Here is a 27,106-nt window from a genome sequence, read left to right as displayed (position 1 = left end):
AGTATCTGTCTGATGAAAGAGTCCAGTGTCTACACTATATTAATAGTACTTTTACTTAAGTACAAGACATTAAGCATTTTTCCACCACTGTAGAAAGGTGATCGGTTAATGTATTGATAATTTAATTATCTTTATTTGAGGGTGGTTGTTTTTTTTCATGGCAGGTTGTTGTTTCAAATGTGAGGACTGGTTGTTTTTCTTTGTCATATATGATAATAAACTGAGTATCTTTTGGTTTTGGTCAGATAAAACAGGGGTATTTTTTACTTTTTTTATGATATTTAATGGAAGAAAAACATGAATGATGCTCAGATTGATACACGACAAATCATCGTTTGTTTCTTTGGAAAAAAATTGACAGAAAAAGGTTTTCAGCTGCATCTTTTCTCTCCATCCTCCTCCTCCGCCTCCCTCATGTCCTTGGCCCTCAGTATTTTCTCAGCGTCACATCTTGTCTCTCTTATATTCCTGTGTCCACTGCCACGGGGTGATAATGTGGTGTCTGCACTTCTGCCCCGTCCACAGATTAACCACGCTTTTGTTGGGGGGTACAAAGAAAAAAAAAGCCCCTCCCCTGCTGCTGAGCCGGGGCTTTCAGCATGGCCCCCTGCCAGGGGAGGCTTTAAAAGGGTGGGGGCGCGTGGCTCCTCTCACTCTCACGGCAGGACAACCCAAGGGCATCAAAGCAAGGTGAGTCCCCCTGTCCCTCACCCAGCACAACACAGCACAGCACTACACTGCACTGCACAGCCAGGGCGGCACAGCCAGGGTACAGCAGCCCCCCACCATCCACACACACACAAATCCCCCCAAAAACACAGGTGCTGCCCGGGCTCCAGGGCCCCAAACGCCATCACTGCACCTGGTGATAAACAGTGGTGATGGTGGGAAATCTCTGCAGCAGCAGCAGCAGCAGCAGCAGCAGGGAGGAAATGGGCAGAACATAAGATAAAGAGATAGAAAGGGTGGGGGAAAGCAGTCTAGATGAAGCCTCTGGCTCCTCTGACCCTCTTCATTTTCGTGTCGCAGCTAAATATAGACTCTTTCAGAGTTATTCACTCAGGCTCATTCTAGTGTCCGGGCCATTATGCTGCTAAAATGCACCCTGTTGTTGTTGCATGTTGCAGTCGAGGCTTATTATTTGCACAGAATAACACTAAAGCTGTTGTTGTTGCATGTTGCAGTCGAGGCTTATTATTTGCACAGAATAACACTAAAGCTGTTGTTGTTGAAAGGTTTACTGGATTTCCTGACACTTTATCACATGCTGTCCTCGTCAGAAAAACTTTGACACTTAACTTTTCTCCCTGACTGCATGTTTCGCTTACTCCTCAGACTCTATGTGCGCAAAGTCTTAGCTGTCCTCTTGTCATCTCTACTCAAAGTCCCTATGTCTTCTTTTCTTTTTCTCCCCTCCTTCCAGACAAGATGACTCACCATTGCACCAAGTTCTCCGGCCACTGGAAGGTGAGTCTGCAGACGGAAACACAGATTCATACATCACCTCTCTGGAGGGGCCTTTTCAAATTACAAGTTTTCCCTGAGATGCAACCAGCTGTCTCTATTAAAGCGTCTCAGCTGGAGCGGCAGACAATTTATCACCGGCTCTTAAAGCAGAGCTGCCATTTGAGGATAAATGTGACATAGGACGCAGTAAAAACTCATTTTTAATATCATATAAATGTACCTTTAGCCTTCTCTATCATAATTCTGATGCTAAAAGTGGTTTGTCAGGGTAGAAAATAACCTTTTCTCCCAATGTGGTCACAAGCAACTCAATTTTATTGATGATTTCCTACATTACATAGCATTTTTTGTCGTGTTTATACGTGGTAGTGTTTCCATATGTATAGATGTTAAGTAGGACACAGTAAAAACAAATGTTTAGTAAGCCTTCTTTATCATAATTCTGATACAAAAAAATGGTTTGTCAAGGTAGAAAATAACCTTTTCTCCCAATTTGGTCACAACTAACTTAATTTTATATACAATTTCCTACATTACGTAGTATTTTTTGTAGTGTTTATATGTGGTAGTGTTTCCATATACAGTGAAAACTCATTTTTAATATCACATAAATGTACCTTTAGCCATCTTTATCATACCTCTGATACTAAAAATGGTTTCACCCAAATTTGGTCACAACTAACTTAATTTTATATACAATTTCCTACATTACATAGTATTTTTGGTTGTGTTTATATGTGGTACTGTTTCCATATACATAAATGTTACGTAGGACACAGTAAAAACTTACTTTTAAAACCTTATAAATGTACTTTTAGCCTTCTTTATTATAATTCTGATATTAGAAATGGTTTGTCAGGGTAAAAAATAACCCTTTTTTCCAATTTGGCCACAACTAACTCAATTTTATTGACAATTTCTTACATGAAATAGTATTTTTTGTAGTGTTTATATGTGGTTTCCCATCAGCTGCTTTAACACGCCTCCATGTCCCCTGTCAGATCATTGTCTTCGACGAGGAGTGCTTCCAGGGCCGCCGCCATGAGTTCACTTCTGAGTGCTGCAACGTGATGGAGTTCGGCTTCGAGACTGTGCGCTCCCTGAGGGTGGAGAGCGGAGCGTGAGTGAACAGATATATATATATATATATATATAGGCACACAGATAGTTTTACAGTCAAAATGTCCATTAAAGAAAGAAGGTTGCTTTGACAGAGATAAAATACGACAGTGACGATTCTTGGCTCCTGTCTCTCCACAGCTGGGTGGGTTATGAGCACGCTTCCTACCAGGGACAGCAGTTTGTCCTGGAGAGGGGAGAGTACCCCCAGTGTGATGCCTTCGGAGGCAGCAATGCCTATCACATTGAGAGGATGACCTCCTTCAGACCTATTGCCTGTGCTGTGAGTCCAACACATTTCCAGGAATGTCAACACTGTGTTTTTGCCCGACAGGAAAAAACCTCACATTCATTGTTTGTTCTTTTTTTTTGTCTCCGTCCTGCAGAACCACAGAGAGTGTCGTATGACTATCTATGAGCGTGAGAACTTCCTGGGCCGTAAGGGCGAGCTTAGTGACGATTATCCCTCCCTCCAGGCCATGGGCTGGTGCAACAATGAAGTTGGCTCTCTCAGGATCCAGTCTGGAGCGTGAGTGTCCCCCCTGCTTCTCTTTTCCTTCCACATTTTTATTATTTCCTACGAGCCACCTATTTTTTTTTTCAACTCCCCAGCAGTTTAAAAATAATCCCAGTTTCACAACTTGTTGCAACATTTCATGTGGACTTCCCTGCCGTTGTGATTTCTCAACAGATTCGTGTGCTACCAGTACCCTGGTTATCGTGGATACCAGTATATCATGGAGTGTGATCGTCACTGTGGGGAGTTCAAACACTTCAGGGAGTTTGGCTCCCACTGCCAGACCCCTCAGATCCAGTCCATCCGCCGTATTCAGCAGTAACAACTTACTCCAGACCCTCTCTCCCATGTGACCCTTCACCCTTGACCTCTGCTGCTCCCCAGTGCTGAATAAACTGTCTTTCTTAAACCTTACTGACTTCCACCAGTGAATCTGCTTATGTCACAGAGTTGTTCTGACGTACAGCCGCTCCTACACATGATGGTCAACATGATGGTGTACAGACGATACCTGGTGTCAGTGTTTCACCAATAAAGGTTGAGATGAAGACAATTTGTCCTGAAGAACTGAGTTCATAGTTTATTATATCACAGCCTAGCTGCCAGTCTGACTAATAGAATACTTGCAAGCAATGCATTTTGTTAAACTGAAGAGCTGATATGACGAGTCGACTGAAACTGAATTTAGATAATCCATTTATCGTTTAATTCAATTAACAGGCAAAGATGACAAACATGATCCGTTCCAGCTTCTTAACATATGAAGCATCTGCTGTGTTTTTCTGAATGAAATCATTGTAAATGAAATGTTTTTTGAGTTCAGGACAGTTGGTGAGACAAGAAAGGACATTTTCCACATCGGGCATTTTTCACAATTTTTTCCAATAGTTAATAGAGAAAATGATCGATAAATTCATAAAAAAAAATAATAAATAGATTAAAGAAAATTAACATTACTTGAAGCTTCAGTTAAAGTACATATACTTTTATTTAACTGCAGCATTTCAACATCTATTTCCTGTTATTTGAAACAAAAAACAAACATAATTGCTTGTGAAACTTTGCCACTGGTAGTATATGTTTACTGGTTGAATAGTTCAAGGTTCTTTATTGTCAAATGAACACTTGAACAATTACAAGAGCAGTTGCTGCCATTAAAAAACTTGGGTCACAGGCTCCCTCCAACAGTGCAACTTAAATATGTATGAAAAACAAGATAAAATGAAATAATAAAAAATAAATAAAATAAAATAATAAAATGACATAATGAAAAATAAATAAAATTAAATAATAAAATTAAATAAAATGAAATAATAACTAAATAAAAAAAATAAAATAAATCAAAATTCAATTAAATAATAAAATAAGGTAAAATCACACAAGAAGAAACGCAAAGAGAAACTACATTTAAAGATACAGATATAAAGTAGTGCAAGTTATAATAGAAAATAACATATGACACTAAATTATAAAATAAATGCTGTAAATCAGTCGACTAAAGACACAGAGTCAAAGAAATGTGCTGTGGTAAAGTGTATATGCTTAGCAAGACTGATAATAGATATGTATATAACAGAGGTGCAAACCGTTTAAAGAAAGTTCAGACAAAAAAAGGACATTTATTTCTCATTGTTTCTTCTTCTGCACCTTTTTAAGGTCCTTGTACTTGACTATTTCTACCTCATGGTACCTCGACTCCTTCATTTCAGACAACAACACTGTAGTTCTCACTCCACTATCTGACATTTATTGTTACTTTGAGATTTTACAGACAAAACATTTTATAATAAATGATGCACTGTTATAGACTGAACTTTCCATCAAAGGAGATTAAATCAGATTAATTCGACCGGCTACAACATTAGTGTATTTAATTATGAAAATCCAATAATAAGATGTACAGGGTTGAATTATCAGACAATGGGCCCCTGGATACAGATCAGCAAAAGCCCCGACACACAGACTTTATAGCTGTTTAGCCTCTTTTTGTGTCATTGTTTAGCATCTCTTTATGGTCATAATGCATCTGTTTGTGATTTTGTGTCTCTTTGTAGTAGTTTTATGTCTATTTGAGGTCATTTTGTGTCTTTTTTGGTCATTTTATGTCTCTTTGTGGTTGTTTTGAGTCTCTCTGTAGTAATTTTGTGTCTCCTTGACATGATTTTGTGTATTTTTCTGGTTGTTTTATGTGTCTTTGAAGTAGTTTTGTGTCTCTTTGAGGTAATTTGTGCCTTTTTTGGTAATTTAATTTTGGTAATAATCGTTTTACATCTCTTTGTGGTTGTTTTATGTCTCTTTGTGGTTGTTTTATGTCTCTTTGTGGTTGTTTTGTGTCTGTGGTCGTTTTATGTCTGTTTGTGGTTGTTTTGAGTCTCTGTAGTAATTTTGTGTCTCTTTGTGGTTGTTTTACATCTCTTTGTGGTTGTTTTAACTGTACGTCTCTTTGTGGTTGTTTTACATCTCTTTGTGGTTGTTTTAACTGTACGTCTCTTTGTGGTTGTTTTATGTCTCTTTGTGGTTGTTTTGAGTCTCTCTGTAGTAATTTTGTCTCCTTGACATGATTTTGTGTCTTTTTCTGGTTGTTTTATGTGTCTTTGAAGTAGTTTTGTGTCTCTTTGAGGTAATTTGTACCTTTTTTGGTAATTTTGTGTCACTTTGCAGTTGTTTAATGTCTGTCTATAGTAGTCTTGTGTCTATTTGAGGTAATTTAGTGTCTTTTTTTGGTCATTTTGTGTCTCTGTAGTAATTTCACGTCTCTGACATGATTTTGTGTATTTTTCTGGTTGTTTTATGTGTCTTTGTTGTACTTTTGTGTCTTTTTGAGGTAGTTTTGTGGTTTGTTTTGTTTTGTTTTTTTGGTTGTTTCATGTGTCTTTGTGGTTGTGTTATGTCTCTTGTTCTTGTCTCTCAATGGTTTTGTATCTATTTGCCATAACTTTGTGCCTTTTGTGTGGCATTTTGTGTCTCTTTGCAGTTGTTTTTACTCTTTTCTGTAGTTATTCTGTCCCTTTTGCAGTCCCTATGTATCTCTTTGTGGTCATTTGAGTCTCTCTCTGGTCAGTATGTGTTTATTTGGTGACATTTGAGGGCTAGGGGGTCCTGTTACACCTTAGACCACTGAGCCCATGCTCCTCAGGCCCATCCCGTGATGATATATAGTATAAAACAAACAAAGTCCACTTTACTTTGAAATGAGCGCCTTTAATTTTGATGATTTATGTACAATTTGCTGATATTGTGTCTTTACTTTCACTTATAGGCCAAATTTTTAATGTACTAGTAATATTTCTACATTGTGGTGTTGTTAGCTAACACTGCAACAACTATAGATGATGTTTATTATTAATAATCTGTTTATTATTTTTTCAGTTAATGATTAACTTCCCAGAGTCCAATGTGATACACTGAAATTCCTTTTTTTCTGCAAGCACGAGTCCACACCCAAAGATATTCTGCTTACTATGATAACAATTGTCAATAATAATGTTAATAATAATAATAATGATAATAATGATACGAATAATTTATTCGTAGTAGTAGTGTTTTATTATTAATTAATTAATTTTGGTTGGTTTTGCTTTCAGATATGACTGAAATGATCAATTATCATTACTGATGTCACTTAAATATCTGAATACTTCCTCCAGCACTGCTCTGACATGCTTTTCCTTCACATTCAAGGTGTAAAACACATTAAACACTTGTTCCTACATGGTGTCTCTCGGTGTGTGTGTGTGTGTGTGTGTGTGTGTGTGTGTAGGCCTGCTGCAGCTGCAGGCCTGTCCTCTGCAGTGTGTCAGGAGCATTACCAGTACTGGCCAGGAAACGGCACTATGTTCCCACCAAACACACAACAACACATCCAGCTCACTGGGGCATCCTCTAGGGAATGATTTACTGGGCTGTATTATTAATTATCAGAAGCTTCGTGAACCTTTAGACTCAAGTGTGGACGAAGCAACTTATTTAATAGTGACACAGAATATGTTAGAGGTGCTGCTGCAGTGAGGTGTGGCTTCAAATTAAAAAAAAAAGAAAAATCAAATTTAAATAAATGGTTTTTTTTTTTCAAGAGGTGGGAAATTTCCTGTGTACAGTGGTCGATGCTTTTCCCAGGAAAGGTCGTAAATCACTGACAAAATTGTACAAATCTATAAAAAGAAAATTAAAAAATTGCGGTGATTAATAAATAAATAAATAAAAAAAATATAATAAATAAACAACATAAAATCCAGTTTTTGTGACATGTATAAAAATAGAAAAAAATTAGAAATAAATGTTTTCCTCCCCTCTGGACCCAGACTGTGGTCCGGCTCCAGCCACCGGTGACCCGCTCCGTGTTTTACGAGCCTCTCCCCGCCGCAGTGGGAGGAAGTTGAACCACAAAGCAAGCAGTGCCACTGTGCTAGCAAAAAACACAGAAAAATACACCGAAGAAGAAGGGACTCCAACTTAAAACATGTGCCATATTGGAGCTGGGGAAGGAGCAGCTTAACAGAGACGTAGCGGACAGTATTGGACGCCAAGACGCTCCAGCGGAGGCAGCGGACCGACACTTTGCTACTTAGCCGGAGTGTGGACTCCCCAGCGCGGATAGCCTGGCAGGCAGGAGTCGCTCGGGGCTGGCTCGGCTCCCCTCGTTTTTACTTCAGCTACTGACCTCAGTGTGGTCGATTTACGAGACAAACACCCGCAGCACAGTGCTATATTAGGTGTTAAGCACAACACCTGGTGCTTGAAGGTGTTGTCGTGCCATTTTTAACCAGTTTACAGAGACGAGGAAAAAGTTTACCAAGCTAAACTACCGCCGGAGCCGATTTCCATCTCCCGGCGCTCCCTCCCCCTCCTCCACCACCATCAGCGTCACCATCAGCCCACCGTCAGTCGCTCTGTGCTGGCTCTCCAGGCGAGGAGGGTCCCCCCAACACTCGGGGTAACTCAACAAGCAAACTATGGATTATATTGTGCGATTTCATCTTTGTTTTTGAAGCCGTTTGGACTCTCGGTGTCATTTTTTCTGGTGCTGGTTGCTCTCGGAAACGCTGCAAGACTTCCCCAAAATAGACTCGCAGCCGTTAGCTTATTAACCAAAGCTGAAACCGAGCCAGTGTTGCTGTTAAATCCGCCAGCTAGTGAGTCTGTTAGCTGCTGGCGACCACGGTGCTTGTTCACACGTACCTGCTGGAGTGAAACAACCCAAACTCAATGTATAAATTGATTAATCAGTCTTATCGATAGTTAGCCTGCTGGCTAGCTGGTTTCATTTTTTGCTAGCTAGCGTGGTGGCTAACTAGCAGACGAACCCGAAATATCGATAATCCCAGCAGCAGCAGCAGCCGCAGCAGCAGCGGGCTAAAGCAAGTTAGCTTCGTGGATTTGGTGTGTGATTAGTTGAATACACCCTTTATCTTGTGTTAAACCTCTGGTGTTTAATGACATCTTTTCGGGGGACATTTTTTTCGTGATTGACTTAAGGGACAGGAAGCAAGGCAGCAGCAGCAGCAACGACGGCAACATAAACAACCGCGGTGTGTAGACCTTCCTCATCTTCAACCTGTGTGTTTATTTGTGCCAAACTGCATCAGAGAGATTTGCATTTTCTTGGTGCACCAGCTGAGATCTTGAGGAGACACCTTGATGAGACACAACCTGTCGCCTCTTGTATTTATCTGTATCCCCCCCCTTTTTCGCTCCGATTGAGACGAAGACACGTGTCCCTGTTATATTACTGCTTTCCTGAAGACACTGAAGGAGCCAGTCACATTTCCACTGTGCAGCCACTCCACTAAAATTAGACCCTTTTTTTGCTCAACAGCACAGTGTTTACATTTTAAGGAAAAAGCCCTGCAACGCCGCACTGGAGACAAACCAGTCGTTTGGACACATTTCCATCAAGAGGGGACCAGGAGAGTCCCCAGAGACCTGTAGGATTTGACAGCTGTCTCCAGACCCAGCATCTGGTGCATCTACCCATCTCTGTGAGACATATCACGTTACTATAAAGCGAGGAAGGAAGTACAAGATCTTTTCTTTGCATCATTTTCCCCCTGAAGAAACCTGCATTTTTTCCTGCACTAAATGGGATTACAAGGACGGCGCTGACTGTGTATCTCTCGATCAGCCTGTCACCCAATGTCTCCCCTCCTGAATTCCCTTTTTTCTGTCACAATGATGGTAGTTTGAGGCGAAGTCAGCAGAACACAGCCGACAGGAGACAACGACACCATTCCCGTCGATGGTCAGCCCTGCCGTCCGCTCAGCTGGCCCTGTCACGCACCTTGGCGCTTGATGTTGCTCATATCTGGTGGAGGACATTGTTTTTTTAATCCCCTCAAATAAAACAAACCCATCCCCAGCCCGGTTATTTTATTGATTTGCTCGTCCCAGGGTCGAAAGATGGCGGACCTCGAAGCAGTGCTCGCCGATGTCAGTTATTTGATGGCGATGGAGAAGAGCAAATCTACTCCAGCGGCCCGGGCGAGTAAGAAAATCATCCTGCCTGAGCCCAGGTAACCACATTTACAATGAGCTTTCATGTTGTGCTGCTGTGCCCCCCCCCACCCCCAGCTTGTGTTTGTTTGCCTGTCTAATGGACGAATCTTTTGTGCATGCTATGCAGCCATATAGGGAGATGGAGGCGTGCTTCCTCTCAAACCTGTGACTTACTGTAGATGCTAAATATGACTGGAGAGCTTCTGCAAACATGCTGCAGCTCAGTGGCTTCACGATTTCACCAAAACATCCATGCATTGACTTAAACCCTGTGCCATTTTGCACCTATACTTAACAGTAGTGAAGAGAGTGCTCTGAAAAGCTCATGAGGGAGCTGCACAGGCAGGCTGTGATGCAGCTACGTGCAGAACATGTCATGATATTGTCATTATTTCAAAGTGTTCATGATGTCCTGTTGTTGCCGTCTGTGCCAAACAGTCTTCACTTGATCCCGGACTCAAGATCTGATCACACATATGTTTTATGTAGCATGTGCAGCCCAATTATTGAAGCTGCTGTGTGCGGTGTTGTGGCCCTTTGATGCAGTTGCACTATCAGTATGTGCAGCTCTTGATCTGAAACCCCTGCTCATCCAAGCTGTTTGCAAGAACCCAGCCTGAGTAGGTCATCAGATTTAAACAACAAACCCCCCCCCAACCACCACCAACATCTACACATAATTGCACATCCTTTTGTCCCTGCTGTCGGGCTTGAATGTGTCTCCTCAGACCAGGTTTTAGGCATGTAGCATGCAGGCTGATTGGAGAGGATGTGGTTAAAATTTGGTTATTGAGATAGTTGCTTTCCATACGAGGTTTGTAGTTTTGACAGAGCTGTATGGGTACAGTCAAGTGATCACCGTTGTGTGAACATAAGCTTTGTGCAGAGCACATCTCAGCCGGCAGTTGGCACCGCTGCCAGATTTAATTTGTTTGTCGTGTTTACATTCATCACCTTGTACTTCACTTTTATTAATCACAAACTGACACACCCGCACATGTGTAGTGGCTTTATCTTTCAAAGTGTGCATGTGGGTTAAACAATCATTATATCCAAACCAGGAGTGATTTTTTTTTTTTCTTGGAGGAGGAGGAGGAGGAGGAGGTCAGCTGTTCAGTAACTGACTGACTTGTCTTGGCACATCAGCAGAAGGCAATGATCCAGGCAGTGCTTTACACACATTAATGAATATAATGCATGTTGTTTTTCCAGCTGAAATGATTTAATTAAAGGAGATTCTGTAATAGCTAATTAAATGTGCTGTCCTAGATCAATTGCCATTAATATATTAGAATTTAGAATGATGTGAAATCATTCGTTGTCGCCTTTATCCAGTCATAAGCAGCAGAAATGCCCTGCTCTCTTGACAGGCTTAAGAAAACAATTTCACCTCCAGTGCATGAGCAAAAAGGCAGCCAGGGTTTGTCATATTGTCAATATTAGCTGACCTGACCTCACTTATAACACAGAAAAAGTCAGAATATTTCAACGTCATCTCCCACTTTCGGATCATTTATCAACCATGCCAGGATCTTTGCATATTTTAGTCCCATTTGCTTCTAACGACATTAGCTTTAACGTTGCTACTAACCATTTGTGAAAGGTCTCTAAGTTGGCAAATGTGGGTTTCCTTCCTTCAGGCGGTTGTTGGTTTCAGTTTGTGTCACTATAGTTTTAAAACGATCCTGCAGAAACGTGAAGTGTGCTTGAGACTGGCAATCCATTACAGTGGAGGTTTCAGTCACATTTAATTGTTGTCAAGTCAAAAATTGGCGTTAGATGTCCTCAGGTTCCTGACCACTGTAGTAAATACGACCACTGCTCTGCCTTCAGCGTAGAGACACGCTAATTCTGACAGGTTGGAAAAAAAGGCCAACAAATTCTAGAAGGATATCTTTTCAGCCTTCTAGTGACAGACTGGGTTTTGAAACATGGGCTCTGGCGCCTGGTCTGTTGATTCACATGAATCTGCTCTCAAGGAGGACTAGCATGGCCACTGGTGGGCTGTTTTAGTTTCTGAAAGGAATACTCAACTAGAAAACAATGTGTTGAACATCCCACACCTTTTTCAGGCTTGAAACTTTGCTCTAGAAAGTTTGTAGCTTGCAGCACCTTCACACTGGGTTGCAATTGTTGCACGTGACAGATGCAAAGAGGTAACCGTGCTGACGTCAAAAGAAACCTTGTATTTAGTCATTTTTTGCATATGTAATAGTCGCGAGTTTGGTGGGAGCGGTCATGTTGGTGGATCTGTATCCAACACACATGTTCCCTTACATGGAGTTTGGGGTATTACTGTAGCACCACAGTGCTTCATTTATAATGGTGGTGACACATTTGACTTTTGGATATTGCACTTGGCCAAATTGTGATTCTGATATGATTTGGATTAATTGTGCAGCCCTAATATATAATGTGCTGCAAAAGTGGGGTTTTAAAAGCTCCTATATCTGAGACAACTTTATTGCGGTGTGAAAATAAGTCACTCTTGGTTTTAATTTAAACTGCTGTGACTACAACTGCCATTACCTGAATGAAGCAAGCTACAAACTTTGACATCTTTCAAGCCTGCTTGGCATCATGCATATTAGAGATGTACCGATACCACTTTATCCTTCACGATACTGATTCAGATCCCTGAACCTTAGGTATCTGCCGATACCGAGTACCGATCTGATACCAGCGCGTAAATAAAAATGGATGGGATATGAATTGTTGTATGTCTCAACTCCTAAAACTCTATGTAAAATATTAATAAATAAATACATAATAGCAGAATGAATGCCATAAAACTTTTTTTCATTATTATTATCCAGTGTTGACACAGATCAAGACACAGGTTAAAGTGCAGCCAAACAATTTGGTAAAAATAGACATTTTAAAGGCTACAGTAGAATGCTTTTTAAACTCCGCTCCGTTTCCGTTTCGTTTGCCTGTAGCGTGCGTATGCGTAATGGCGTGAGGCATTACGTGGTATTGGATTGGTCATAGGCTGTACTCGCCGATACCCGATACCGCATTTTAGGCAGTATCGGAGGCATTTCCGATACTGGTATTGGTGTCGATACAACTCTAATGCATATTAACATATACACAGGTTTTTGGAGGAGTATGCCTTGAAGATGCTTTTACGAAGTTTTAATATGGAACCAATATAGGTAATTTACCATTTAGTGTAGTGTAATACATTTTTACTTTCAGTGTTTAGTCCAACATTGAAAGACCAATTTGCAGACGCAAGGTAGTTCGGAGCCTCTTGGTTCATTTTCATTTTCCAAGGCGTGTTATCAACAGTCATACGCCATATTGCCTCTGGATACAATTAAAAAGACGTACAACCAATCAGAGCAACGAAACATGACGTAGTGCTTAGCAACGGACAAATGTAAACAGACTACAGCGTGCAGAGATGTGTCTGTGAACGAGTGTTGGTGTTTTCGCCATCAGAATTTGTTTTATTAAACACGGCACATATTAGATAAACGGTTGAGATTGGCCCAGGCCATGACAGGTCGGCTGAAAATCGAAACTGAGAAGTCTGAAAAATGATTTGGATATTGACAGGCTGGGTAAACTTTTGTTAAATCGGTTGATTGCAAATGTTCCTTGCCTTTCCTGGACTCCATTTCAGTAATATTGCCATACCCCCAGACTGCATAATTGAAGTTGTTGAGAATAATGTTGTCATACTGATGGAAATGATCGCCAAGGCACAGGTTGTAAAGAAAAATATCTCCCTGAAGTGCAGGAGAATTTGTCTGTTTAATGAGAGGAGAAGTCCTCAGTGTTGCAGTCTGACATATTGGCGGACAAGGACCTGTGAGCAGGGTGAACAGGGTCAGATATGTTAATGTTCAAACCAACCCATCACTTTAGCAAAATGATCAAAAGAAAACCTTCCTCCGCTCCACCGTACTCCAACTTCAGGATGTGCATGTGAAATGTAATGGCTTGTAACTCAAATACCTCCAACCTAAAACCTTTTGTTGCCTCAATGAAAGCCTTCAACAGTTGACAGAGGCGCTTTCAAAGGCAGCTGATATTTTAATTAGGGATGTCAGCTTTGCTTAATTTAATCAACAGGTGAATTTTTTAAAAAAAAAAGCAAAATGAGATGAAATACAAAAGGCTTTTCCTTTTAGTCCTCTCCTCAGTGAGCTTTAGCATTGCTTTCGAGGTGCTATCCATTTAGAGGTGGTGAAATTTTAGTGTCTTGTAAATGTTTTGCCTTTTATTTCATTTAATGTTAGCCAGCCATGTTAACACGTGGAAACAGTGCCCACAGCCCACCTTTCAGTCTTCACTGGTTAGCTAACATTAGCCTTGGCACCAGCCGGGCCACGTGGGAGCTAGCTAGTGGCGGCACTCATTCGTCCACCATACGCTGCTGCGGAAATCTTGTGACCACTCTTAGTCTCCCCACAGGTAGCCCCGTTAAGTAAGCAGCTACATTTTTAGCGGCAAACCCCCCTTAGCTTACACTGCTAACGATGCTAACAGAGCTAGCAGTAGGTAACAATTCTAAAGGGGGTTTGCAGCTCAAAATTTAGCCGCTTACTCACCAAGGCAACGTGGGATTACACCCTAGGGTGGGCACAATGTTTCCACAGCAGCACTGCAAGGTTGAGACGGCGTTACAAGTGGTAACCGAATGAATGGCGCTGCTAGCTAGCTCCCACCCAACCTGGCTGGTGCTGGTGCAAAGCAAGGCTAACTAACCAGTGAGGACCGAAGGTTAGGGAAGGAGCCACTATGTTTGCACGAGTTTTGTCTCCCAGTACCAGGCGATTTGGCAGCGGAGTAAGAGTTCAAACATACAAACTGAAGATCTCTACTTGATAGGATTAACAGTAGCCACTCAAAAAGCTACGTTTATTAAATCTATAAATCTGTATTAAATTCTGCTGTCGAGGTGCTTCTAAAAATGAAACGGAGACCCAGGTGACAGCAGATTCAGGCTGTGTGTCATCATCTTGTTCCCCAGTAAAACTTCAGGCCATGCTAATTGAGATTGCTGCCCCTCATTAGATGCTCAGTCAACAATCAAGGTTGTGAAACACTGACGCTTGAAGTTAATCCAAGGATTGGTAGCCATGAGCCAGCGAGGTGTTGACAACACCAAAGACAACAGCGGGCCGTGTAATGATTAGCACATGATCAAGCACAAAGTAGGAGGTAGCGTTGAGCTGAAATTAATACCTGCACAGTGCACACACAGTCCCTCTAAACCGCATCATGCAGAGGAGCTTCTATGTGAACACACGCGAGCACGCTGCCTTTGTGAATGTGGTTTGTGAAGTGATTTTATGTTAGATATGAGCTTTGTTATTTATTGCCCACTATTACACAGGAGCTGCAGAGATAAAAGCCTCAGCTAATGGACTTGTAAAAGCACTATTACACTGAGTAAATCAGCCTGCAAAGCAAGACTCACGTAATATGAAAATTTACTTAAAACATGTCAGTTAGGTCATTATTATCACAGTAATGTGTCCAATCTAACTGGATGAAATGGTTGCATTATGTTTTATTTTTTTTTCCTGTGCAGCCTTATCACACATAACGTTATCACGCCCGAGTGCTTCAGATGATTTACTTTAATTTGGAGTGTAAAAGATGTGAGAATAATGTGGCTAATACAGCAGAGGAGTGAGAGGGGAAAGGGGGTGTATGGATCTGTAGGACCAGTTTTTGATAAAGATTTTGGATTGAACTGACAAACTTTTACGATGCATGCATGGTTTTAGCAGTTGTGCATGTGTGAAGCTTTCAGCTGCATGCTTGTGGGGGGCAGTTAAATGTTTCACTTTGGAGATAGCGTGGTGCTGCCACATTCTCGGCGGGCCAAGGCTGTGTCCTCTGGCAGAGAGGTGAGATTTTGACAGCAACACTGGAGGCAGTTGAGATGAGAGGCGTGGGGGAGGGCCATCGGACGACGCGCCGTTATGGAGAAATCCATATAGAGAGTCGAGACATGACGAAGTTATCCAGGAGGTGGAGACACGGGTGAAAACAGAGACTCAGGCGGAGCCAAGATCCCACCACCTTAAAGCATAAAGCGTCCTGACAGTTGCTACCTTTAAATCAAGAGCAGGATCAATACTGTAAGCTGGTTTCTCATTTTTAGATGTATCAGCCATAGTCAGTGGGGCTGTGACGGTGCACAGGAGCCACAGCTTGGTTCATATCATGCATCATTAATGCAGCAGGTAAAAACCCCAAATGCATAAGGATACATTACTTCTCTTATTTTTGTACAGACAGCACTGCAGTAGTGATCTCTTCAGTGACTAGTAGATTTTGGAATCCACCAGCCACAGTGGCAGGTGGACAAAAAAGTCAATTTCCAACCTTGTTTTTTCGTTAACGGAATTAACAGCGACTTCTGTTGACAGACCTACAGCGTTGGAGTTGGAGCAACGCCGACACACCGTCCTTGTCTAAAGCACAACTCTGTCTCTGTTGCTGTTGTCGCTGACCGTGAACTTGCAGGCCATTCTTCTAGCTCCCCCGTTTATTTGTGCTCACCATAGTCAATATGTTTACATGCACACAGTTGTCGATAAGCTCATAGCTTGGCTAATCTGTCAACTTGGACTTCTCGTCTCGTCTGAGTACATGCAGAAGAGAAAATCGAATTTCTGACCAAGTACATCTGACTCCGCCTCGATAGGTGGCGCTGTGTCCTTTTTAACATAGTGCATATTGAACTAGTCCTGGTTCTTGCTCCTAAAATTTTTAAAATAAATCCGCATTTCGTATTTTCCTACCATCCATAAACTTCAAAATGTTTCCTTTTAGCTGTCGGAGCATGAGTCTAGTTTCCTCGTCTGTCCAGAGGTGCGTCTTCTGCGTCTCGGTCGCCATGGTGTTTGTTTGTTTTTCCGGGAGTTACTGCACTGCTGCTAGTGGTGCATGTGCAGAACGCCGAGTTCAACTCCAGTTGGATACATGCAGCAATAGTTCGATTTTCAATTGAATTATCTAGGTGTGTTAGTCGAGCTACGGATAGTCCGGTTTCAGTCGGACTAAGCCAATAATTTGATTTTCTCAAGCTGCATGTAAACGTACACAGTGTGTGACTTGCACACCAATCCGCTTGTTGTACTAATCTCAGCAAATGTTGCTAATAGTGTACAGGTAAAAGTTTGTGGGTGAAGCTTGCACTTGTGAACTTTGGTTCCATATTACGTGCAGCAGTCTACATGCATGCAGCTGCGTGCACCGGACAGTGACCCCCGTATTGTGACTGTTTGGTAGGAATACACAAACTCTCAACAGCCCTATCAGTCAGTAACGTTAGCCTTAAGTTAGTCAGACTAACCATGAAACTGTTGGCTGTTACCTGGTGAACATGCACTGTAAGCTGGTGTTAGTACGCTTGGCCAAGGCTCAGAGAAAAACACCATTCTTTATCGTTTAAGTTTTGAAAGTTGGCATAAAGATTGTGCCTTTTTTGCTGCGATTAGTTCAGTTTCCAACCCTGTTTTCTCTGGCTTGATAGCAGAGCGCTTGCAGATGATAAACAACAGTCGCAACCCTCAGATATACTTTTAAGCACTTTACATTGCTTTAACAATGCCATAATCAGGATATCTGGAAAACTATAACATTAGCTAGCATTATCTGTTGTGTTCGGAGCCAAAGTGGAGAGCTGTCGACAGCATCCATTTAGATGATATCTGATCGCTTAATTGTCGGACGTGACTTACCAGAAGTATTATTTCCATAAGTAAAAAACATCATGGCATACATAGAGGATTAATTGTTCTTGTTTTCTGGGTAATGATGAAGTTTAAAGTGTCAGTGTTTCAGTTGAGTCCTGGTAAAAACAACTTGTGAGCACCCTGTTTTTCATCCACATGATTTACAATTGTAATCTCCTCAGTGTAATTGAGAACAAAATTAGTGGCGTTTCGATTCTCGTAACATTTTAATATCATTTTGTGGTGCTCATGGGGTGTTGAGTTTTCACAGGACTCCTGGATGTAGCGGTGAGTCATTGGAAAAGCACCAATGGGCCCATTTGACTCCTTCAAGACAATTCAGCCTCAAACACTCAAAGCAATGGTACAAATATCATTTTCCAAAGAGCACACTCACACTTGAGTCATCACTGTTGTCTGTCACCTCCTGTACATGCTTGGTGTCTTCTGTCTCAGCTGATTTGTCAGTATTTCAGAGGCTTGTTTCTGATGATTTTTGCAGAACTTGCAACAATTATTATGATTGCTGATTAGGAAATGGAAAGCGGTGTTGAGGTTATCAGGAGTTTAGCTCATCCTCAGATCAGCTACACATGCTTTGTTGGAAAAGGACATCAGATTAGCACAGTGGTGGCAACTTTTGAGTCCTTCTGTAAATATATCTATAATATACTGTATTAGAGATGCAATGATCGACCGGCTAGTGACCGTAACTGGCTGATTTTCAGCTTTATCAGCCTTGAGCAGTGAACGCCCCCAGTCAGTCTCAGCTGATCCTGTGTTGATCAGATTTACCTAGACGTACTGCACGGTGGTTCACATTCTCCTTCCCACGTCGTCTGATATGAAGCTTCGTCATACCCCCTCATTAGCAACTTATTGGACCCTTTTTAGTGACTATTTCTAAAAAGCAACTAGCGACATATTTAGCGTCTTATTTGGACCATCGTGGAAAAAGTTGTAATTGAATATCATGCATGCTGCACATGGTTTGAAATCTAATGTGTCAAGCTAAGTAGCAGACTGGGATACACCACCCAAATCTGTATCATGGAGTTCATAAGTGTAGCATAGCAAAGCTAACGCTAACCATTTTATTGAAGTGGACAGAAGATGCTAAAACACATAGCTTCTTAGTCTGGGAGGTGTAACTAAAAAAAAACACAAACAAAAGTGGTCTGCCCGAGTCTGGTAGTTAGCCAAGTAGTCAATTAGCTAATGCTAATCTTTTCTGTATAAGCAGTTGTTAAATGCTAAAGCGATTAGCGCCATATTGCAGGAGGTATAGTTGAGTAAAAACTAGGGCTGACCCAAAAAATTCGAAGCTTCGTTCGATGGCACGGGATTCGATTGTGAAAAAAAAAATTCGAAGCTTCGGCGCTTTTTTTCACGTTTTTTTTTGGGGGGGGGGGGGGGGGGGCCTTAAACGCAACACTAACCCCGTCAACGAGCCACGAGTGCACTCAGAGCCGCTCTGAGTCTGGTGTCAGAGACACTTCTGATGCTCTGAGTTGCGCATCTGTTTGATTGTGCTGCAGTGTGCACCGAGGGTTTTAATTTAAGGTGCTCACAGACTCGGGCGCACTATAAGCGGAGCGGACTCTGCAAGGAATGTCCGCACTCATTCGGGCTTCCATAGTTGAGCGCACTCCCGCGTTGTAGTTTCCTGTAAAAATGTCTGTGAAACACTACATTACCCCCAATTCTTGCACGATTCTGTCATGGCAATGTGAAAAATACATGCCGAGCAGTCTTTTGAGTGACACTGGTGCATGGAGCGGAGTCCGCGCGGTCGTAAAATCTGAGCTTTGCGCGCACAGGGCTTGCGGACGTCCTTTTAGTCCGCGCGGACCGTCGTCGTCGAATGCTTCGAATTATATTTGTTCTGAGCTCCGAAACTTCGAATGTCCTAATATGGAGTCGAAGGTCAGCCCTAGTAAAAACCCAGATTTGGGTGGTTGAACTTGGTTATCTGTTAGTCTAGTCAGCAAAGGTATGGATAAGAGTCACAAATTTTCTTCAGATTCAACTCGACAAAATCAAAAGACTTTCAACCCGACTTGGCCCTTAACACCAGTGATTCTTGACTTCACTTGCACTCTGGACTTGCCCGTCTTCACTTGGGACTTGAGTGCAAAGACGCAAGGCTTACTTGTGACTTGCAAAACAATGACTTGGTCCCACCACTGCTGGTTAGCTTTCTAACCAAGTAGGGTCCATTTGATAGATTTGGTAGTTTACTCTGTGGCAGGAAAACGCCTCGATGCTAGTGTTTGAAAGAAAAATGAAAGAGCAAGTCAAGCCTGATGTGATCACACCCCAACAATCCTGAGGACTGAGCAGCCAAAAGAGCGGTTTCTCAACCAGGTTTTCTATTATTACAAACATTTATTGTCACTCAGATTTTTTGTGGACCCTTAATGAGACACTCATCTTTATTATTTTCTAGTGGCTGTAAAGAAAAGTTACAAAAATGTTTGTGTATGCTGTCAATTTGAAGAAAGAAAATTGGCCAAAATTGGAATTGGCAGGTCAGACTTTGAAGAACAAAATTGGAAATGGGAATTAGCCAAGAAAACTGTGACCAAATGTATATAACCTGTTTCAGAGGAGACATCTCAAACAAGTGTTGCACTTTGGAGGTTTTCTCAGATAAGCATTTCTTTTTGAGGTTTCTGTCGAGGCAGTGAATTAGGACAGCCAGTGATTATTTTTATAATTGCATTATAAAGTTCAGCTGGAGGATAAATGCGGACAGTGCCATTGTGTTAAAATCACACGAGGTGCTACATCCACAAACTAACATTGCTACCACGACTGCTGTCTTCAGCCAACACTGCCATATTTTTCTTTTGTTTTTTAGCTCTTGAGGACAAAACATTGGAGTACATCAGATTTTATATAAAGGTTTCAAAACTGAAACCAATCCCAAATCATTTTAGTGCCTCAGTGAGTTAATAGGAAGTGATGGCCTGTGTGAAAATTGCCCAATTTGTCTTAGGCAGCTCCAGTCACACCCCCGAACCCAACAGTTGTTGCAGTCAGACTCCAAGCAGTAGCTGGAAAAACAGGTTTCAGAGTTTAACAAGTTTTCCAGGTAAAGAGAGTAATTGCATGTCTAGAGGCTTGAATAAGCTCACACAAGTGCTCAGGTCATGTTTATGTTGATATAGCGCCGCTTATTGTTTTGGTCACTGTGAGAAATACACAGAGTTTGGAAGTCTATAAAGTAAAGATTAAAGATCAGACTGAAATGAATTTGAACAGGTCACAGCCTTGTCACTGTGTGGTTTGTTATCAACACAGTTCAATTACATGCCCACAGACCCAGCTGTAGAAATGACAGTGACATCCTGTTAATATGTTAAATATTTACACTTCTGCATACTTCCTGCAGCGTTAAATAGTCACTAAGACAATGTTGTTAGTGTCGGTGTGGAGATCAGCAGCTAATGAGAGCCACTCACTGCTGCTGTGACGCTGGAAACTTTTAATTGTGAAAGAAAGATGCAAAACATGAGGGAAACGAGAATCTGTCACACTGCATGCACTCTGACCCTTACTTGAGAGATCTCAGCTGTGTGGTTCACACACATAAAAATCTATATGTGGGTTTTGAAACCTTCTCCACCCACCAGGAGCTCAGCATTGTGAAAGGGACAGTTCTAGGGTTAGGTACCGTTAGCAGTTCAATTGATGACGGTACCAACTAGATAGCAAAGCAGCCAATACATCATTTTAAAACACAGTCACAAACAGCAGTGATACTTGGCTTAAAACAAATAGAAAAGGAAACAGACCAGAAAGACCGAAACTATAAGCGCTGTAGTGATAGTTTTGGCTTGCTGAGAAGCTGATGGAGCTCTGGGGCTGGTTTCGGGGCATGTTGCGGCTCCATTCTGAAGCTGGCGATCTCACCTAGGCACACTCTAAAGGTGCGGACACACCAAACCGACATCAACCGACGATAGCCAACTGTTAAGTCGTCTACGTCACCTCACGTCGCTCTGTGTCAGTTGCAAGTGGCACGTACGTTCTGCACCTGTGTGAGAGAGAGAGGAGTGAGAGAGTGGTACATCCTGACAGCTGATGGGGTTTCCTATCTGTGCAGCCGAGCCCCACAGCACCTCCACGGACTATTACATCCACACGGTCCCGGTGTTTCCTCTGCAAGCTCCACTTCACTCAGCTGCCCGATAAACCCGCTGCTTCTTCCCACTTTAACCTGAATAACAAACCAGGGCTTGGTGCTCCAGTTGGATCCATACGGAGAGCTGGGGCTAGCTCAGAGACTAGCGGAGGCTAACTGGCTGTGCTTCCCTCCGGTCATGCTGCGGCTAACGCTCCGCTAGCTGCTTCCAGCTAGCTCCAGCTCTCTGTTTGGATTCTAACGGAGAGCCGGGGCTAGCTGGGAAGCTAGCAGAGGTTAACTGTCTGTGCTTCCCTCCGGTCATGCTGCTGCTAATGCTCCGCTAGCCGCTCCCAGCTAGCCCCGGTTTGTTATTCAGGTTAAAGTGGGAAGAAGCAGCGGGTCTATGGGGCAGCTGAGTGAAGTGGAGCCTGAGGAGGAAGCACCGGTTAGCCCCGGTTTCACTACAGGCAGATTCACCCGCTACAGGGGCCAGAAAATAAAACCTGAACAGGCAATCAGAGTGATCTCTCTCACTGACAAGCTCCGCTGCCAATTTAGCATGCTCAATCGGCCGAAAAGCCACCGACACCGAAGTTCCGATGGTGTTAGACACACTGCAAAAACTAGGCCGACAGACGCTCACCGACGGCCCGACTTTGGTCAACGGCTGACCGTCTGCTTGGTGTGTCAGGGCCTTTAGTTACCAAAATTTGGCACTGATTGCTTCAACCCAGCAGTAGTGTTTTGGAGGGTATACACAGGGGTATGGGGTATCTTGACAGCACAAGATATAAACATTAACAGCGTCCTTGTTGGCTGAGCTGTAACGTTAGCTAGCTCAGTGGTGTTAGACGAGCTAACAGTAGATGCTAGCTTCCTTTTGCGCGGTGATACTGCTAGCGGATGTAGTTCGGTGCAATTTACTTAAGTAAAAGTAGCAACACCACAGTGTAAAAATACTCTGTTAGATGTACAAACTTGAGTAGAAATACCAAAATATGCTTGAAGTAACAAAAAAAGTACTCATTATATGTTATATTATTGGATGTTGCTGACTGATGCATTGACATGTTTGTCACTTGAACTTCCTGTGACCCTGCATCCTCATATGAGGACATCACATTTTGGGTTTGCCGCACCTCATTCTTCATTCTTGCTTAATGTAGACCTGTTGTCCGCGTTTGTGGATGCTTTTATGTGCCATGTAGTCAATCAATCAATGTAGTGGTAGCAAAACCACAGTAAACTAATGTTGCAGCTGGTCACAGTGGAGCTCATTTTAATTACTGTATATACTGCTGGGTGGCTTGTGAAATTCCCCTCAGGGAGCAATTAAGTCTCATCATGACCTATAAGAACACGTAACAATGAATTAGTCGACTATATTTGTATTTTTAATCTGAATCTGTAAAGTAACTCATCATACAGTGCGATTTATTTTTAAGTACAAAGTAGCAGAAAATTGAAGTACTTTCATAAAGTATAAGAACCTCAAATTGCACTTAGGTTCGTGTACTTACTTCACAAATCATCACTTTTAGTCCAGGCCTAAATTCAAAATTTTAAATGTCTGAACATGTGTTTGAATGTAGACTGAGCAGCTGTGTTAATGAAATAAATGAACCGTTTCAGACAGATACAGGTATTTAAAAAGACATGTAATTAGGTCAGATGACATTGGAAGGGTGTCCCACCATCAGTGCGCTGCTTTGTCATCACAGCAGTAGCTTTTGGGGGTTTAAAAAAAGGTCACCTCGGAACAGTAGCGCTGGAGCTTTTGGCTGATTGTAATCGTGGTCGTGTTGTTGGCGAGGTGAGCGCGCTCCCATCTAACTGTGCTAACAGCTGGTCCATGCTGAAGCAGATGTAATGGAGGCAGAGTTATGTAACGACAGCCAAAAGGAAGGTGCAGTGCATGCTCTCATGGACCTCGTCTGTATCCAACCATGCAGGAAACGTATAGCGGGTACTCGTGTCGGGTCACAAGCACAGAACTCCTCGCGTCTTGCTCAAGGACACTTCAGCATGCCTTTCTGTCTCCTGACCTCACTGACACTCCCACCTGACTCACAAATTTGCCACTATGTTGCTCTGGTGTCCTCATGTTTACCTCCTGTCCACACAGGACTAAAGTTCAGCCGTGTTTTTTTAGTTGCCCATCAGTTTTTAAGTTGATACAGCTGTCGTCTTACGTTACGGCTCGTGTTTCACTCTCACTGAGCGCTCTCAGTCTCTTTTCAAATTATCACTTTAAATGAGAGTCAGGTTTGTAACCACTGTTCTATGAATTGATGGTATGTAACACCTGGATTTACACCATCTGTGGCGGTCAGGAACAATGAAATGGAGCTCTGCACAGTGCCCAGAGTTTATTTCTATTTTTATATCTAGTTAGGGGATGTTGCCCATATCAGAGTGTGCTTAAGCTCAAAGAACATAAGGAAGTATGGACAGTGGGCTTTTGCTTGTAGAATGGTAAACAGTAGTTTTCTAATGAGTAAACCTTCAATTGATTCCCTCAGCTAATGTGCATCCATGTCCCCGTGTAAGTTTTATTTGTGAATAATAAAGATAAGTAGTTTCTCCTGCCAATTTTTTACTTAATGTCTAAGTTTACGAGATGTTTATGCAGCATATTTTCCAGCAAGTTGGTATCTTGTGGGAGCCTTTATCTACCCGATATGAGTAGCCTATCAAGAAGCATTCCCGTTTTACTTTGTAGTTTTTAATATCAGTTGAGCACCGTTTTTTCCTGTGATTGTAGAGAGTTGTTAGTTCCACTTAAGGTTGAGGTAACGCTGATATCTTTTGTTTTCTGCTCCTTTAAAACCACACACCCACACGATAGTTTATTTGTAATAGTGCCTCTGCATCTGAAGCCCCTTTTACGCAGAGATCATGCTATATTGCCGCTAAAAAGTCCTGTCTTTACACCGCCTCTGTATTTTTACACGGAACCAAACAAAGGCGTTATCGTGCCACTTCAGTGTGTGATTTTACACAGCATGCCGACATTGAGGACGCAAAAGAGGCGTGGCGGGCATGACGTTTAAAAGTGGTACTTTGCCGATTTTCAACCAGCTTTGTGTCAAAACAATGTGGGTAGTATGTGTAAATGAACCGTGGTAAACCTCCTCCACCTAACTAGTGTCTCGATATCCCTCCTCGCCTGCCGAAGAAACTATCGCTGGCTCTCTGGCTGCTGCGGGAACCACAGGCTGTGCATTTTCATATTGCCTGCCACCCATGTCTCCACTGAGGACATGATACAGTATGTTACGATACTATACAAGTATTTGTGTCTTCCTACTGCATAGACATCTTAGTTTTATTAAAAGGCCATCTTTCCATCGGTGAAATACCCCTTTAACACAACAGCGTTGACCTTGTGCAGCACTTTCTAAACAATAACAGTTGCACAAATGGCATTAAGAGTCATGTACTGTCCCCAATATATGGCGGCTGATCTCGCCCTGTGCTTGGAGGGGACATTTTCAGTTGCTTTCTCATCTTTGAGTTAGCTGCTAACTGCTGCTAGCTGCTTTTTAAGTCTCCCGGCAGTGGGTTGCACACATAACACGTCATCAAACGTCACATGCGTGGCTAACCCATTTTCACAGACGTCAATTCCGCCCTGACACTTTGTCCGCTGCCAGTTTGAGGCGAGATATCTCTGTCCCCCATTCCACAGTCATGCCTTTTATGCCTCAAAGCGAGGCAGAATAACAACACAGCGTTCCCAGTTTGAACAGGCAGTATAAAAGAGGCTGAGTGAAGATTGAATGATGACACATGAGCATATTTAATCGGCCATTACTCTGTGCACTTTGATTTTATTGTTTCATCTTTTACTAATTCTCTAAATTGCAAATGAATACTAACATCTGTGCGTCACGCATACACTTACAAGAGCCCTTCACTGATATATTTCCACCATCATCGTGGCAGTCCCTCTGTAGATAGTACTGCCTTATTTACCACAGTGTTGCCAGCGGTCATAGTGTCAGTCATTGTCACAGCAGGAGCCTCTTTGTTTCCTGCTCTGCTGCGGTCGTCTGCTCCCGTAAGCTAATGTTGATGTAGGTTCTCTTTGTTATAAAGCTTTGTGTGTTATTGAGAGTCACTGGGATGTTGTTTTTTTAAAAGACGTGTTGCTGTTGAGATTTTAAAATGTTGTTTTTCAACGCTTGGACAGGACATACTGACGAGATATGAATAGTGTTGAAATGAGAACATTTACAGTTGAGCTGACATTATAAAAAAAAAAACCCATGTGTTGTATTATTTATTTTTTTATGCACCTGTGTTTTCATGAGCCACAGCTGTCTGCACGCCGTCTGGCTGTCTGTAGGTTCACTGATCTCTAAACTAACCTCACCAACCATACACGCCGAATCGGAAACGTTTCTCCCCCGTACGTGTTTTTAAACCTAAATATATGACACGTCTTTTACAGTAAATGTCAGCAGCTGTCTTAATGCTGCGTCGAAAGTGTTGTGGTTTCATACAAATAATCCAGAGTCAGCTGCTAATGATTCAGTGGCGCACACAAACAGGCCTTCTCTGAAAGGGGAAGTGTTTACTTCCTAGGTTCTTGTTCCTGTAGCTGCAGTTGAAATGTTGTATCCACTGCTCATTCCCACTCTCCCATTAAAAGTTGCCTGCACATAACAAACTGGGACTGCTGGTCTGCTGGGGTCCCTGGTGATGATATTTAGGTCGCAAGTAGTCCCAGTTTTAGCTTTAAGTTATAGTTGCATTGCAGTGTAGCTATAGTGCAGTGCGTCAATGTTTTTATTAAATGAAGAAGATATATAACCAACAATAACGTCATTGTCTTTCAAAGGAGGAAGAAGGTAAATTTAGCTCCACTGCTGTGGAGTAACAGTCACACGTTGTTTTGCTCACCTGCCACTAGAAAACTATTCATGCAACAATAACAGTTCATATATGGCGACATGGGTAATGGCACAGTTATGTGCATTTTGTATAAATATATAAATGTAAATATTTAAAGAGCTATTTGGGAAAATACAGGCGCTTTGGGTTCATATCACCTCCTGCATTTTTAATACTTCGTAGGGTTGCAAAATCTTTTATTGTCAACACTGTGTGTACTTGTGTAATAAACACATTGCGAAAGACTGCGATATTATGCTCAGGGCCCTGACACACTGAGCTGAGCACCGTTGGCACTAGTCAGCTGTTGATGGCTTTTTTCGGCCGATTCAGCGTGGTGAATCGGTGCCGGGGACACTGGGCACTGTCGGTGAACGACCTTTCTCTGATTAGCGGTTCAGCTCAGTGCACAAGAAGACAAATCAAAGTGAGGAAAGTAAACAAACGGCCACAGTCAAGCAGGCGTGCGATTGAAACAAACCTTTTGTATGAGGTAAAATTATATTTGAAGCCATTGAGCTCTTTCGCAGAAGCAGTATGCAACTGATTGTGTTATTGTTGGCTAACACAGCATAAATATAATTTGTTCTTTTGACATATGGTGTCAGTCGTGTGTGTCTGGGCCACGAATGTATTAAGAGACCTGTATACAGCATTGGTGGCAGGGCTACGTTCATTCCTATGAAAGTTGCTCAGTGGTGCATGAGGCCAAAATTGCCACGGTATTAAATTTCTGAGATTATCAGCACTGCTTCTGCATCATTAGGCCCATAG

The 27,106-nt window shown here is 42.2% G+C and overlaps 2 protein-coding genes across 2 annotated transcripts in view; both read left to right on the top strand.

Moving 5' to 3' along the window:
- Positions 1-540: 540 nt before the first annotated feature.
- cryba4 (crystallin, beta A4) lies at positions 541-3,517 on the top strand. The gene is made up of 6 exons (XM_033647234.2): positions 541-690; positions 1,424-1,467; positions 2,469-2,587; positions 2,728-2,869; positions 2,973-3,115; positions 3,278-3,517. Exons 2-6 carry the CDS (start codon positions 1,429-1,431, stop codon positions 3,423-3,425), a joined length of 591 nt encoding a protein of 196 aa, XP_033503125.1. The 5' UTR covers positions 541-690; positions 1,424-1,428; the 3' UTR covers positions 3,426-3,517.
- A 3,952-nt stretch (positions 3,518-7,469) lies between these two features.
- The window catches only part of grk3 (G protein-coupled receptor kinase 3), a 102,028-nt gene continuing 82,391 nt past the window's right edge, over positions 7,470-27,106 (top strand). Inside the window, exon 1 of the mRNA XM_033646570.2 lies at positions 7,470-9,612. Coding sequence (XP_033502461.1) covers positions 9,500-9,612 — 113 coding nt within the window. The 5' untranslated portion in view covers positions 7,470-9,499. The remainder of the gene's footprint in view (positions 9,613-27,106) is intronic.

This window comes from Epinephelus lanceolatus, chromosome 19 (assembly GCF_041903045.1).
Source record: "Epinephelus lanceolatus isolate andai-2023 chromosome 19, ASM4190304v1, whole genome shotgun sequence".
In the NCBI taxonomy this organism is placed as follows: domain Eukaryota; kingdom Metazoa; phylum Chordata; class Actinopteri; order Perciformes; family Serranidae; genus Epinephelus; species Epinephelus lanceolatus.
The sequence above is the reverse complement of the archived record's forward strand: the minus strand, read 5'-3'. Positions and strand labels throughout refer to the sequence as shown.